This window comes from Hypomesus transpacificus, chromosome 10 (genome assembly GCF_021917145.1).
Source record: "Hypomesus transpacificus isolate Combined female chromosome 10, fHypTra1, whole genome shotgun sequence".
NCBI classification, from domain to species: domain Eukaryota; kingdom Metazoa; phylum Chordata; class Actinopteri; order Osmeriformes; family Osmeridae; genus Hypomesus; species Hypomesus transpacificus.
Genome location: NC_061069.1, coordinates 1,115,177 through 1,127,432, shown reverse-complemented (window position 1 = coordinate 1,127,432; position 12,256 = coordinate 1,115,177). Strand labels below are relative to the sequence as shown.

General features: G+C 47.3%; 1 protein-coding gene and 1 long non-coding RNA gene across 2 annotated transcripts in view; both read left to right on the top strand.

The window, feature by feature from the left end:
• The first annotated feature begins 68 nt into the window (after nucleotides 1–68).
• On the top strand, nucleotides 69–2,245 carry LOC124472112. Its single transcript, XR_006956614.1, has 3 exons — nucleotides 69–433; nucleotides 641–774; nucleotides 1,807–2,245. It is a non-coding gene; the product is annotated as an uncharacterized LOC124472112 (long non-coding RNA).
• A 1,291-nt stretch (nucleotides 2,246–3,536) lies between these two features.
• The window catches only part of slc22a23 (solute carrier family 22 member 23), a 30,400-nt gene continuing 21,680 nt past the window's right edge, over nucleotides 3,537–12,256 (top strand). The window contains exons 1-3 of the mRNA XM_047028408.1: nucleotides 3,537–4,541; nucleotides 10,734–10,837; nucleotides 10,997–11,151. Coding sequence (XP_046884364.1) covers nucleotides 4,089–4,541; nucleotides 10,734–10,837; nucleotides 10,997–11,151 — 712 coding nt within the window. The 5' untranslated portion in view covers nucleotides 3,537–4,088. The remainder of the gene's footprint in view (nucleotides 4,542–10,733; nucleotides 10,838–10,996; nucleotides 11,152–12,256) is intronic.

The window sequence follows — 12,256 nt, the reverse complement described above, 5'->3', positions numbered from 1 at the left end:
CTCATCACCTCACCCAACCCCCTTTTCTAAATTCTAGGGGACTCGCAAAACTTCCGCGTGTGGAAGGGAATGCAGAACTAAGGTGCAAATAACTTTTCCACGTTCTTCACGACATTCTTGGGTGAGGACGACAGACCGGACAAAGACTCCTGTTGTCTATGCTTATAAAGAACGGCATTTATATTGATCTATCGCTGCCTATTAAAGACTATCATAATGATGGTAATAATAATAATTTGGTAATATGACCATTTCGAAGAAAATCAAGGTGGGCGCGTGAAGACAATAAAAGGGAAAGGAGCGAGAAAAGGAGGAGGTGGAGGCATACGCCCAGTTTGCAGTGTCTGAGAGACTCCCCACTCATAGTCATACACATTACGGGACATTGTGTGAATTAGTGTGGGGGCGTGTGTGTGTGCCTGTATGAGTGAAGGTAAGGGGGGCTGGGGGCCGATGGGGGTGGGGGTTAGTGGGGGGCAAAAGAAAAATTACTATTTTGTTTTACAGAGATTAACCTTCATTAGGTGATTCTGCTGTCAAACTAATATTTCAGTATAAAAATCCACCATGTTAAACCATGAACATGATCTGAATCTCCTGTTAAAAATACAATAATAACCCACTGACCTGTTGACACTAGTGTAGAGACATGAGACAACACACAGCCAACCACAGATTACAGCCTGTGTCTCAGTCAGCGGACAGTCGTTTTGGACACATTCTGCCCTCTGGTGTTTTGGCCTCTTGGATTATTCTACACACCCTTTATTTTCGGTGAGGGAAGGAAACAGACTGTTTAAATATCCAGTTGATTGACTGCTTTTTGGAAACTTTGCTCTTTGCTTGTCTTTTATACTTCATTATTTGTTCATAAGATTAAACACACACATCCACCCACACATTATTCCTTCAGAATATAGCTAGGTTTTTTTTCTTTCTTTTTTCTTTTTCTTTTTTCTTTTTCTTTTTTTTTTCCATTTTTTTTCTTCCTTTGTTTTCATAATGCACAGACTAATCCCTTCTTTACGAGGACACTCTAAAGCATGACTGAGCCTGTAGACAGAACTGTAGTCCAGAAAGCAGGAAACACCCTGAGAAAGAGGAACACAAATGACAGGGCCCAGGCAGAACTCCACCTTATACCCTGTACCAGGATCAGACTTGTTGTCTTCAGAACCCACTCCCTAAATTAGATTGGGGTTGGACATTTTCAACAGTATGACCATTTTTGGGGGGCAGCCATTGAGCAATTCCCGTTAAACTGAAGCTTTAGATATAAAATCAAACTTCTCCACACCCATTTCGCGTGTAGGACAGAGACGGTTGACGGAAGGGGGGAAACTTTAGTCAGAGCTGTAGTGTGTAATCACTGAACGGTGTCTGAAGGTGTGGCCCAGGAGGGCTGGGCCGCCCTGTCAGGGTACTCATCACCGAGGTACGCTGTTAGAAAGGGTGTGTCACTTCTCCTCCTGCTCTATGTCAACAGTCGCCCCACTGGCATGATCTTACCTTCACGGCTCAAATGACACAGCTTGGGAAATTTGCGCAATGGCCACTTTCGCTTCGTGCAACCTGTTCTTCTGCTACCCATTCTCTCTCTCTCCCCCTCCCCTCCCTCATCTCTTTCTCTGTCTCTCTATCTATCAACTTATCGATCTATCTTTCTCTCTCCCTCTCTCTCTCACTCACACTCACACACACACACAAACACACACACATGTGTATGTGCCTATTGTATGCATAGAGAGATTGTCACATTGAGCAATAAAGTGAATGAAAATTGAATGTGTTTGTATTCATATTTAGGTCGACGCCTCTACTTGTGCTGCCTGAATCACAGTGACGATAATTGTTGAGGGACACTACCACCTGGAGACACACCTTATTCTACCAGACAGTGGCATCATTGGTTGAGTCATACGTACCAAATCCTGTGAATGTTCAGAAATTACATTTCCCACCCTACAACTGTCTGTCTTCTTCAATGATTCAATAAACTTGTAATGAGTGTTCAGATTATGCTATTGTTGCACTGGGTCTGGTAAAAATACAGGCTGTTCTTTGGCACAAACCATTTAAAAACAATTAGAACTGTGGATTCTGGTGCTTGATTATCTGCTTTACTTGTATGAACTGTGTGTGTCGCCTAAAAGTATCTGCTCAATAAAAAATGTAATTACAAATATTTATGCATTTTTGTATGAATGCATTCTGTGAAACCAGTCAAGATTCAATAAAAAATGTGGGTTGTGAACGTGTGTGTCTGCGTGTGTTTCAAAGGAGATATCGTAAATGTGGGAAGCCATCGTGTGTTGTCAAGTCCTTTCAGTTGGACTTTGACAGCCGCTATTTACCAGGATCTACTATTGATAAATTGCAAATGGGTAGTTTGCACTTTGCCTAGTACAGTACACTCATAGTGTGCAGCCTAATCTGGGAAGTGAGTTTGGAGGGGTGTGGTTATCCCTGTCACAGTAGCCTTCTGGGATCCACAGGGTTGACTGTTCAGCTGCAGACTGACTCAGATGAATAACAATGTTATTTTCTTCTTAAAATAGAGCTCACTTTTTTCCCAGTCAGCTTTGAGACCAGTGACATACAAAAAACATTTGAACTTTGATTTTGTCCATTTTTATAATGATTTGTCTGCATGGAGAGACTGAAATCCAAACAGATGATTCTTAAACTGTAGCAAACTTCAGACAAGTTTGCCGACAGTTTATGTGATACACACCCAGGTGAACTTCTCACTAGGGCGGTTCCTAGGCACACCTGAAATTGTTGCCAAGGAGATAAACACTTAGGTTTGAACAGTCACAGATTGTGCTGTGAGATTGTGGATGGTGCAGTCACAGATGTGCATATTTATGTTGGCAGGACCCCTTGGCCTTGTCACACATTAGTGTGTATAATATACACAAAATCAATAAACAATCTCAACAGGCCAAGTTTTGAACAATACTAAGACACATTATAAGAAATGTTATAGCTGTTATCAAGTATTTTTTTTATTATTAGGTACCATAAATTAATCTTCAGTGTGAATAGATGCTCATTTCACAAATTAAAACAATGGACGTACATTTAAAATTGTCAATTTTATCCCGTTGTTGTTCGCGTCGACCGGTAGAGGTCAGCAGTGTGTCAATGACAACTCGATGCAGCACACTGCTAGGCCTGCTGCAGTCTTTTCCAGCAGCGCTGTAAAACACGCTGTAGTGACATACTGCTAACTGCAGAGGGGGGCATTGCCTACAACTACAAACACAGGTGAAGGTGAGTTTGTTTACCTTTCTCCTTCTGTGTTTTACTCCCAAAATACACAAGTTCTCTCCATCTTAACTGGATTCTGGATGTGAACCTCCCAGTTATTACACCATAATATAGGTGGGTAGGACATCACAATATTTCAAAGAACCACACAAGCACAACGCTATATGCGCATTGTCGGTATACCCCAGTCAACTAAGATTAGTTGACAAGGGGCGGGGGTTGAGCGAATTCCTCCTTCACAAGCCGGTTCTCGGTTCTGTTTTTTTAACCATTTGCACATTGACATTGTCTATAGTAGCCTGAAGAACTGCCGTGTGCGTGTAGACTGATATTAATGTAGCTGAATGGGCTAGCACTAGGTTAGGAAATAAATTGATGGTTTTGTGTGTTCAAATGAGAAAGGCATTTGTATTTGGACAGGTGTGTTACCTGTAGCAGTCTCAAAAAGGGGCAGGGCAATACCCTTCGCCACTTCTTCCGGCACTGCATTACACCTTTGCTGACTGTATGCAAATTAATCAAACTCGAAAGAAAATATCGATACGAATGGAAAACTTCTATTTCGCACTTTTCTTAATTAACCTAACTAGATTTGAGCCTGCGGTCAGCCAAGTGCGTATCGTTTAACAGCAGTGGTGGGATTGTCCACTTGGGAGAGAAGCATAGTGAACAGCTTCCTGTTAATAGAGAAGTGCGTCTTATTTCAATTCCAGTGACTGACTGCGCACAGCTTTCACTAGCAGAGCGGGGGCATTGACGCATTGTGGAGTCGACAGGGGTAGCACTGCCAAACCGGCTGCGCTACAGACGCATCCATGAGCGAAACCGCGATGGCCGTGGTGCAGCTCGAAACGGAGGACCATCAACCGGAGAACGGCTTTGTGCCCCCCGAATCCACGTCGCCGGGATCGCTCACTCGTATTGACGGTTGTGTCTTGCCATTTCTCGGAGGATTTGGGAAGTACCAGAGACATTTAATCGTCCTGACATGGATCCCGGCGATATTTATTGGATTCAGCCAGTACTCTGATAATTTCCTTCTTGCCCAGCCGAACAACACATGTGTTCAGCCTTTGACAAACACGACCAATTTGTCAAGAACTCATTCTTCTTTATATAATGGTCCTGGTAATAGCACTACGCGTCCAGCGTACATTTATGCCAATGGCAGTTATGGCACTCGCAATGATTCTGCTAACATGCAATGTATGTGCAAGGAATGGACATTTGAGCTGCACACAGGACTTGTGCGGAATGTGGTTACAAAGGTAGGTGCTACTGCTTGATATAATCTATAATGACTTCCCATCCGTTTAATAATGTTTTTTTGATTAGCCCACATGGACATTGGGGAAACTAAGATAATCAAGAACTGCAGATATGCCGGCATCTTTGTTTCCAGGGCTTCCAGGGTTAGACTACCCAAATATGTAGATCATTACGTAACACCTACGTTTCTCATATATTTAAGATCAAATTATTTGATAACACCTTTGTTAAGTCATAGACTCAGTGTCTGTGAAATGGTTATCCACTGTGGGTGGGTTATGTTGTAGCGTGTGTCATGCATTAACTTATTCACGGGGTCTATGAATAATCATGTCCGTCAAACTAGTGTGTGGGGAGACCACTAGGAAGATAGTGAGCATGCACTGTCGACAGACTGGGTTGCCATGAGTCATCATAACAGCTGACGAGGTGCAAGCTATCGCGGAGAGATGTCACAGCGGGCTCCCCGCCTCAGCACACGGAGCACGGCGGAATGTGCCGGTTGTCAGAACGGCACCGGACAAATGCTTGGCCCTGGATTAATGAGTTGCACTGTCAGGCCATTAGAGCTCTCCGAAGAGCTTCCCTAAAATAACCCCTCACAGTCACACCGATTTTTTATGTTTAGATGTCACTTGGCCTAACAGTAAGCATGTGCTGCGCCAATTTTAGGTGCCTCACTACATATCTGGATTTAGGGTTAATTTAAACAAGGGGGGTACTTTTGGGGGTAGAAAAGACTGTAGCCTACATCGTTTTATTGAATGTGAAACATTGAAGTTATGGAAGTCTTAAGAATCTTGAATCACTGTCCAGCCTACATTAAACCTACTTTGTTGTCATCAAATCTTCATTAGAGGACTTGATTAGATTCATTTCGCCATTATGGTTCCAGAACTTTCAAATGACTGGTTTCACAACTACAGTATGTTAGTGTGTTACAGGGTTATGTTAACTAAACATACTGTACTCATATTCTCTTTCTTGCCAACAACATTCTAGCAGAGTGAGATAATGATCCGTATAAGATAAATGTCAAAGGACAGATTTCAAGGTTGTCCCTTTATGGACCCATTCAGCCCCTCTGTGTCATTTGTGTTTCCAAGGTGTGTACAGGTGTGTTTACACCAGACTGAAGCAAACGGCTGACTTTGTTATGGACATGTTGTGGGAGTGCGGTGGGGCAGCTTCTGGAAACGACACCATCAGAATCAAAACAAACACACCAGTGCACTGTGGGTGCAGTGCAGTACCTGCACACACCTGCATACTTACCTCATGAGGGTGGCTAAGAGTGCTCATCGAGAGGGGCATAGACTGAGCAGCTTTGATGTGAAGGCCAAGCTTTGATGCCAAGGCCCCGTGCTAGGGGAGGAGGGGGTGGGGGCGTGCTGTGCCACACCGAGGCCTGCTAAGAGGAAGAACAAACACTGCAAATGTGGCGTTTTCTATCGCACCGAGAACCGAAGGACTCTCGCATGAAACTCGCATTTACTGCCTGGGTTCATGGGGATTCGTCAGTCTCGGACAGAAGGCCGACTGGCTTTATGGCACCCACTAAAGATAAGCCCCTTTTAATTGGGTTCTGAATATGTCTGCACGGTCGTTCAATTCCTTCCAAGGTGAGACATATATGATTGTACTGGACTGCTCGCGTTGGATCTGGAAAATTCCCCTATCTGTACCTGAGAGGGGAGCCTAGCACTGCATGTTTGTGTTGTAAAGAGCAGGTAGACCAGGGTAGGCTGCCACAGTCACTGGAGACCGTTCTCCCTACACAGCCTTCCGCAGTCTGGCAAGGTCGTCCACAAGGGGGAAGGAAAACGGATTCAAAGGTCTTCCCCCAGATGGACACATTGGAATGGAATCCACCCCCCCTTCCCCCTCCCCCGACAGTGGACAGTGTCTTAGTGAGATTTGACCTCTGGGCCGTGGCCTTGGGAACAGTCCGACAGCAGAGGCTCCTCCCAGGATCCCCATGGCCATCGCTGACGCACCAGGATGGGACACCAAGACAGGAAGTGCTGCCTTGGCATTTCTGTCCGTGTTTGGTTTACTCGGGCGTATCCGCTGCACATGACCCCGTTGAGCAATGTCTCACCCTATCCTGGAGACGGGAGGGAAGCACAGGGCCTCCTGAGTGCCAACCCAACGGAAATGAGCCTCTGTTCCTATCAACCCTCAACCTATATGTTGAACGTACCCACGTCAACAACCACGGCAATGACTAGCACAGCCATTTTCTCGGTTCTGAGGGGGATGTCTTGGGGTTACGTCTCGGGAAGTATATGCGCTGCATGACGATGAACCGCCTGTCAGCGGGAAACCTCCTGCTAGAGAGCCACGCCGAGGGAGCGCGTTGAAAAAAGAGTCGGAGGGTTGTGATTGGCCAGTGCGGAGAGGGCCCATTCTAATTGCGTCTGGGGCCTCCTTCCTGGGGGCTTGACTTAATTGGAGTGAGCTGCTGAAATGAGAATGGATCATCAACTGAGAGACACCGATAGGGTCTCCCTGTGCTGCCCTGCTCTCTCTCAGATACTCTCACACCCTGCGGTGTGTCCACACCACTGGGAGTTGAGCTGAACCTCTCTATTACAGCCGAGAGCTCAAACACCTCGGGGAGCCCGAGGAAGGTTCTCATCGCTTCCTCCTCCTTTTTAATTGGGAAGTGAGTACTTGGCAAAGGCAGAGTCTCCTCTCATGTCTCCTCTCCTATCTCATCTCCTAGCCTGTCTCCTCTCCTAGCTTGTCTCCTCTCTTCTCTCCCCTCATATCTCCTCTCCTAGCCTGTGTCCTCTCCTAGCCTGTTTTCTCTCCTCTCTCCCCTCATATCTCTTCTCCTAGCCTGTGTCCACAACTAGCCTGTCTCCTCTCCTGTCTCCTCTCCTATCTCTTATCCTAGCCTGTCTCCTCTCTTGTCTCCTCTCCTAGCCTGTCTCCTCTCCTGGTCTGTCTCCTCTCCTGGCCTGTCTCCTCTCCTAGCCTGTCTCCTCTCCTAGCCTGTCTCCTCTCCTAGCCTGTCTCCTCTCCTAGCCTGTCTCCTCTCCTGGCCTGTCTCCTCTCCTAGCCTGTCTCCTCTCCTAGCCTGTCTCCTCTCCTAGCCTGTCTCCTCTCCTAGCCTGTCTCCTTTCCTGGCCTGTCCCTTCTGCAGCCCTCTGATCCCAGGCTGAGAGTGGGCATCCCATCCCCAGATGCCTAGTCAGCATTCAAAAGGCTGTGCAACAGCTGCACAGTCAGCAGCGACGGAAGTGTGGAACTGAAAGATTGAAATAAAGGCAGCATTTGTGTGTGTGTGTGTGTAGGCGGGCTGGAGGGTGTTTTCTGATAAGGGCTGTTTCTGAATAGAAAAGGAGTCAGAAGAAAACCCTCCGTGTTGTAATGGCATGGAATGTTGGTTCTGAGTGGTAGCAGCCATTGCATGGTATCTTTTTTTCCTGTCCCTCTCTCGCCGTCTTTCTGTCTTTCCCCATGTTATTCCTCCCACTCCTGCAGTCTGTTCTCTTCACCTAGTAAGGAAACAATCGGCGCTAAACGTACTGTTGGAATTAGTGTCTGATAACCAAGGTCTGTTGCTAGGCAGTATCCATGCAGCAGTCTCTCACTTGTCTCACTTTTTTTCTCACACTGGACGGGTTTAATTTCTTTTTCTTTCTCCCTCTCTCTTACTCAGACACATCTCCCTTACCTCTCCTACCTCTATCTTTCCTAAAAAAAATATATTTCTAATAATAATAATTTGTTTTCTCTCCTTCATGCTTTTGTTCTTTTCACAGTAACTGGCTTGTCCACTTGCTAAGTCTCAGTCTATCCCTTTCCTTCTTCTCTTCCTTACTCCCTCTTTCCCTCTCTCATCTCCTTCTTTCCCAGACTTTCTGGAGTTACACATGTATTCGTCACCTGCAGCTGAAGCTGTCATCGTCTAATCAGACTCACAGATGATGATAGGGCCATTCACACACACACACACACACACACACACACACACACACACACACACACACACACACACACACACACACACACACACACACACACACACACACACATAAGCTCACACATGGGGGTACCAGTGGGGCTTTTGTCCTCGTCCTGTCAGCTAATAGATGATCAAGCCCTGCCCACTGTCTTCACAGAGAGACCAATTCAGTTTATTCAAATGACTTACATTTACATTTACATTTACATTTAGTCATTTGGCAGACGCTCTTATCCAGAGCGACTTACAGTAAGTACAGGGACATTCCCCCTGAGGCAAGTAGGGTGAAGTGCCTTGCCCAAGGACACAACGTCATTTGGCACGGCGGGGAATCGATCCAGCAACCTTCTGATTACTAGTCCGACTCCCTCACCGCTCAGCCATCTGACTCCCACAGAGACAGTAGTCCTGTATCCACAGTCCCCGGAGAGGGAACACCATGTCCTGCAGCTCATTAGACCCCTGCTGTGACTTGTCCAGGCTCAGCACATTGTCACATCGGTTTTCATGTCGCCTAACCGGGACGGATGTGTTGTCTTTAGCAACTCCTCAATGACACTTCAGAAAGGCAGCTCCTTGTCGCTCTGACTAGCTTTGTTGGGCATTATTCTGACACAGCAGATCACCTGCATTGTTTTTGTGTCCTTAAAAGAGGAACTGGATGTCTTGCGCAAAGGGTAAACTAGCCTCCAGGGCTAGTACGCTCAAATGTGGACACCTGCTATCCCTCCGTCTCGTGTGTCAGGTGGCCTGTGAGGCATGTGTCGGTCCGGCTGTGTAGGCCACAGTTCCCCGTCATACCTCAGTCATACCTTCCAGCGTGATTTCCTGTTTTCAACCACGGGATATGTAGTGTAGGGTCAACTGTGATTCGGCACAGTCAAGTGTTTGTGGCCGTGACCACAGCCTGGGTTGTCACACAGTTGGACAATAGTCACAGTTTCAGTTCACTCCATACACGCCCTTTAGACAGCCTAACAGAGAGCATGATTCTCTTGACACGCTCTCGTGGCTTGTATGAGATGTTGTTGCGCAACTGGAACTCGTTTGCCTTCTGGCGACACTGATACGCAAAGAGCAAAACTGGTGTGGGTGAGTCACATGATCACTGGGCGGGGGATCCGGGAGATCTGAACAAGGTTGTTGAACCAGAGGTTACAAGAGGCTGTGATCTCCCTGGCTTGGAGCAGGAGCCACACATACAAGTCTGCTCAATTCTCATACTTGACCTTGATACTATAGAACATAGTTACATCATATGCATATTTTTTTTTCTTTTCGAGACTACTTTGTGGATATATTTCTTTCCATCATCTAGGGTGGTGAAGGTAGAGTGTTTGGTCAAGGTTGAAGAATGTTAACTGAATACACCATGTGTCATGCACCTGTCGCTACACACACACAGTTTTGCCACACCCAGACCCCTCCTGCAACACCCCCCCCCCCCCCTCTCGTCTCTGCCACCCAAACCCTCCAGACAGCTGGGTGCTCAGAGGGCCCCCCCCCCCCCGTCCTCTGACTCGCCCCGTACACCCATGTCTGCAACATTCACATTGAATGGAGAATGTTAGTAAGACTAAAGCTTCCACGCCAAGCAAGCCTTTTCTTCATAATGTTTTCACCCCGATACAAATGACATGAAATACACTCGATTGATAATATGACTTGATTTGCATTAGTTCAACGTGCCTTTTTATCTGGGTGTGTTTGCCCAGGGCTAAACCTCTAGACACGTACAAAACCAGAGTAGGTACACTTTCTGGAAGCAAATGAGATAAATACACACACACACACACACCATATTTTGCGTTCAGGGAATCCCACTGCAGTTGGAGAGAGGAGATTTAGTCAATAGCCAGAGGGAGAGAGGAAGGAAGGAAGGCAGTGGGGGGTATGTTACATATGATTAGACACAGTAGGGGATGTACTTATTAGAATGAAAGACCCTGCCTGCATACTGGTCATGCTCTTGGTTGTGAACTCTTGGTTTTCCCCTTTGATCTCCTGTTGTGCTTCTTACAGTGCTAGAATAGGGATCTTTTGGGGTTGGAAACTCGGTAAATAAGTGGGTGGCTGGTTGATAAACCCAAGCCACGACGAATGACGGTTTGCAATCCGCCAAAACATGTCAGAAAGTTGTTTCTAATGATGCGTTATGTGGGAGAGTAGAGGGGCTCATGTACTTTGTTGGTGTGCTTCCTGTCGGTCTCTACAGTGGAGTCTGGTGTGTGAGTCAGCATGGAAAGTCCACATCGCCAAGTTCTCCCTGTTGGTGGGCTCCATCTTCGGATACCTGGTGTTCGGAGTCCTGGCCGACTGGTAAGTCTTTCTCATTCTGTTAACATTTGACCGACCCTTTAATTAGGGGAAGTCTTTCATTTGTACCCTTTGTCTTGTGGGAGGGAACAAGAAAATCCCAAAATGAAAGCTGTTTAGTCACATCAACTCCTTCCTCCTCCTCTTCTCCTTGGCCATCAGGTTTGGCCGCCATCCGGTGCTGATCATCTCTGTGTTCTTCATGCTGGTGTTCGGACTGACCGTGGCGTTCTCCATCAACGTGCCCATGTTCAGCACCGTGCGCTTCTTTGAAGGCTTCTGTCTGGCCGGCATCACCCTCTCCCTCTACGTCCTCAGTAAGTGCTGCCGCGTGCCCAGGAACTCTGCTTCCCACCCTTCAGTCCCTCAACACAGGCTCTGTCAGTGGGAGGGCTACTACCTCCAGACTACGGCAGGCAGCTCCTGTCAGTCTTGGAACTCGTGGGTGGTTGCAGTCTGCTGTCGCCGTCTGTCTCGCGGGCGGTGTCCAATAGAGAGCCTGTTCCCTCCGTCGGTCTCTGTGTTAGCGGCCTCTTTGACCCGTTTCGGGAGGGGGGCCCTTGGTTTCAGATTTGTGAGGTGCAGCTGCAAGGAAAGCTGAGCTTTTCCGAAGTGGGCCATGTTTGCGGAGGGTCGTCAGAGGGTCAAGGGGCCTGCGCTGTGTGTAGGAAACATGGAGGCAGCAGTGGGGAAAGGCCAAGGCCATGGCCCCTACAGCTGTACAGCCAGGTCAGGGACAATGGGAGGCTCACCTTCTGGGCTAGCTTCCCTGTGGACTCAGCCTTTGTTTGGGGTTTTAGATTGGAGGAGAGAGTTGAGAAGTTGTGGAGGTTAGGTTTTAGTCCATGTGGTGGTGGGTAGGAAAATGTGACGAGGGAGAGGGAGAGGGAGAGGGAGAGGGAGAGGGAGAGGGAGAGGGAGAGGGAGAGGGAGAGGGAGAGGGAGAGGGAGAGTTCTCCTGTAGTCTGTACATCTTCTCTCCTAGAAGGAAGCTTCAAATAGAGAGAGCCTTTGACCTCTAATGGGGAGCTATTGAGTGACGATAAAGTACTGACCTTATCAATGCTCTGGGTCAGTTTTCGCAACGTACGCCATCAAACACAGAGCGTGCAGCGCGCGTACCCTTGGAACTACTTCAGATTTGTTGGCAGCCTTTATCAGACAGGACTAACTCAACTTTAAACCCTGGGTTTTGTAGTTTTGCTTGAACTGGTCGATACAGAGGGTGTGTGTGTGTGTGTGTGGGTGGGGGTGGGGGGGGGGGGGGGCAAAGACAACTTGTCCTCTGGCGACTGCAGCAAAAGCACAGTCATGGAGATGAATTCCCCTGCACAGTCTTCTGTGACCTTTTGTCTCGGCACAGTAAAGGTTTGAGGAGCAATAATCTGTCCTTTGGATATGCTATCCACGTTAGCCCAAGCG